This window comes from Rhinopithecus roxellana, chromosome 9 (genome assembly GCF_007565055.1).
Source record: "Rhinopithecus roxellana isolate Shanxi Qingling chromosome 9, ASM756505v1, whole genome shotgun sequence".
NCBI lineage: Eukaryota > Metazoa > Chordata > Mammalia > Primates > Cercopithecidae > Rhinopithecus > Rhinopithecus roxellana.
The window spans coordinates 127,125,792-127,128,428 of record NC_044557.1 but is presented as its reverse complement, the minus strand read 5'-3'; the positions used below and the strand labels follow the sequence as shown (position 1 = coordinate 127,128,428).

Genomic DNA, 2,637 nt, shown 5'->3' with positions numbered 1-2,637 from the left:
AAGTTGCTGAGCAAACCTGGGGGCCATCGGGAAGCTTCTGGGAGTGGAGGGCGAAGCTATACGCGCAGGGTCGAAGGGCAGGGAAGGGAAAAAAATTCTAGGAACCGAGATCCGCTGTGCGGCAGGGACGCTGTGCAGCCACCAGGTCCCGGCAGCGCCGCCCCTTTCCCTCCCCGCCCGCGGCCCCGCTGGGCGGCGCGAGGAGCCAGGGGCGGGGCGACCTTTGCTCCGGCCTGGAGCAGTCCAGGCCAGGCGTGGCCCAGCCGCCCGGCTGCAAGTTGGGGCGTCCCCGCCGCTTGGATCCCCATCCCGCCTGCCGCGCGCGAGGTGGCCTCGCTGCTTCCTGCGCTCACCTCGGGTCCCTCCCTCCCGGGCCGGGTTTGGCCGCTGCGGCCGCCACTGGGCGCCCGCGCCCGGACCCGCGGTTTCGGTCAGACCCGCCAGCGGGCTGGTTTCGATTAGGGCCCGCAGGAGGGCGGAGCGGCCGGGACGCCAGCAGGTAACTAGCCTGAGTGGGGACGGTCCCCGCGCAGGAGACAAAGAGCTTCCCTGGAGCGATCAGGGCGCAGGAACCCGACCCGGAGCCCGGGGCGTCCGCGCTGACTTCGTGTCCCCGGAGCCCGGGGCACGGCAGGGAGAAGAAGACGGCGGAGAAGGCGACAGCAGAGAAGGAAGGCAGGCTGCAGGGGCGCCGTCGGCGCGGCGGGCCGGGATGCGGACGCCGGTGGTGATGACGCTGGGCATGGTGTTCGCGCCCTGCGGGCTGCTGTTCAACCTGACCAGCACGCTGGCGCCCGGCTGGCGGCTGGTGAAGGGCTTCCTGGACCAGCCAGTGGACGTGGAGTTGTACCAGGGCCTGTGGGACATGTGTCGCGAGCAGAGCAGCAGCGAGCGCCAGTGCGGCCAGCGGGACCAGTGGGGCTACTTCGAGGCCCAGCCCGTGTTGGTGGCGCGGGCACTCATGGTCACCTCGCTGGCCGTCACGGTCCTGGGGCTGCTGCTGGCGTCGCTGGGCGTGCGCTGCTGGCAGGACGCGCCCAACTTCGTGCTGGCCGGACTCTCGGGCGTCGTCCTCTTCGTCGCCGGCCTCCTCAGCCTCATACCCGTGTCCTGGTACAACCACTTCTTGCGGGACCGCAACGTCCTGCCCGCCCCGGCCAGCGCGGTCACGGTGCAGGTCAGCTACAGCCTGGTGCTGGGCTACCTGGGCAGCTGCCTGCTGCTGCTGGGCGGCTTCTCGCTGGCGCTCAGCTTCGCGCCCTGGTGCGAGGAGCGTTGTCGCCGCCGCCGCAAGGCGCCCTCCGCGCGGCCTCGCCGCAGCAGCGTCAGCACCATCCGAGTGGAGTGGCCCGAGCCCGAGCTGACGCCCGCCATCAAGTACTACAGCGACGGCCGGCACCAACCGCCACCTGCGCAGCACCGCAAGCCCAAGCCCAAGGTCGGCTTCCCCATGCCCCGGCCGCCGCCCAAGGCCTACACCAACTCGGTGGACGTCCTCGCCGGGGAGGGGTGGGAGGCGGCCCAGTCCCAGGACGCTCCCTCGTGCAGCGCCCACCCCTGCGACAGCACGCTGCCCTGCGACTCCGACCTCTAGACGCCTGTAGAGCCTGGGGGGCGCCGGGTGGCAAAGGACTCACCCCCGCACAGGCGCGCCTGGCTCCGAATTGGAACCCGGACGCTTGCCCATCACTGGTGTGGATGGAAATCTTCCTTTCGTGGGACCAAACAGGACTCCTTGGACGATTAGTTGAGGGTGGGTTTGGTTTTCTTCTTAAAGAGTTTAGTTTTCCTCTCCAGAGGGATCAGGGACGTCTTAGGGAGTGACGGGCTTTTCACATTTTTTGTGCTGCACCATATATGGAAAGGGTGGCATTTGCGTCACGTGGACCAGAGACAGTAACACGTGTTGAAATCAGCAGTTCTCAAAACAATTTAACACCTTGAAACGACAATATTCTAAAATACTGATGAATCTTGCATCGATATAATTATTGGGTTTTTTTTTTTTTTCTTTTTCCTGCTGTATAACTCGTTGCCGTGCAAACTCTTAAGTGGCCAATATATTCCTGGCCATGTTTGAATGAGCCTCTTAAAATAAACTTAGAGCCATGCAAATGCCAGCAGTTTAATGGATTTCATGGAATGAAATAACGTGATTAACTCGTAGCTACATATCATTGCATAAATGGGATTTATCTTCTTTCTCACTTATTTTTGCTGTGAAAGTTGAGGGCATGCAAGAGTTTCTCTTCCAGAAGCCGGGAGGAGAATGAAGGTCCTAATGCTGTACTATTCCACCCTTTGGACGCCTCGTCCAGGACACAGAGGACTCTAGGTTTAACATTTTGTACAAAATGGAACCTGTTAATCACATTAAAGCACATATGTATATATCTTTTATTTATAAATTAAATTTTAAAACAATAGTTTCAGTATATCCACAAAAGCTCTCTTGTCTTCAGTACAACCTTTGGGAGTTTAAACATTCATTACTGACAATTTCCTGGCTGCCTCGGCACTTGTGTCTGAAATCTAGCACTCAAATCTTTGCACCTCTTAGCATAAGGTTACTAAAAAAAAAAAAAAAAAAAAAAAAAGCCAACGGGCCCCACTTAAGTCCCTGATTACTTTGTTTTC

The 2,637-nt window shown here is 59.6% G+C and overlaps 1 protein-coding gene across 1 annotated transcript; it reads left to right on the top strand.

The window, feature by feature from the left end:
* Window positions 1–214: 214 nt before the first annotated feature.
* Window positions 215–2,426, top strand: CLDN23 (claudin 23). Its single transcript, XM_010353442.2, has one exon. The coding sequence runs from the start codon at window positions 713–715 to the stop codon at window positions 1,592–1,594; it is 882 nt and encodes a 293-aa protein (XP_010351744.1). The 5' UTR covers window positions 215–712; the 3' UTR covers window positions 1,595–2,426.
* The last annotated feature ends 211 nt before the right edge of the window (window positions 2,427–2,637 follow it).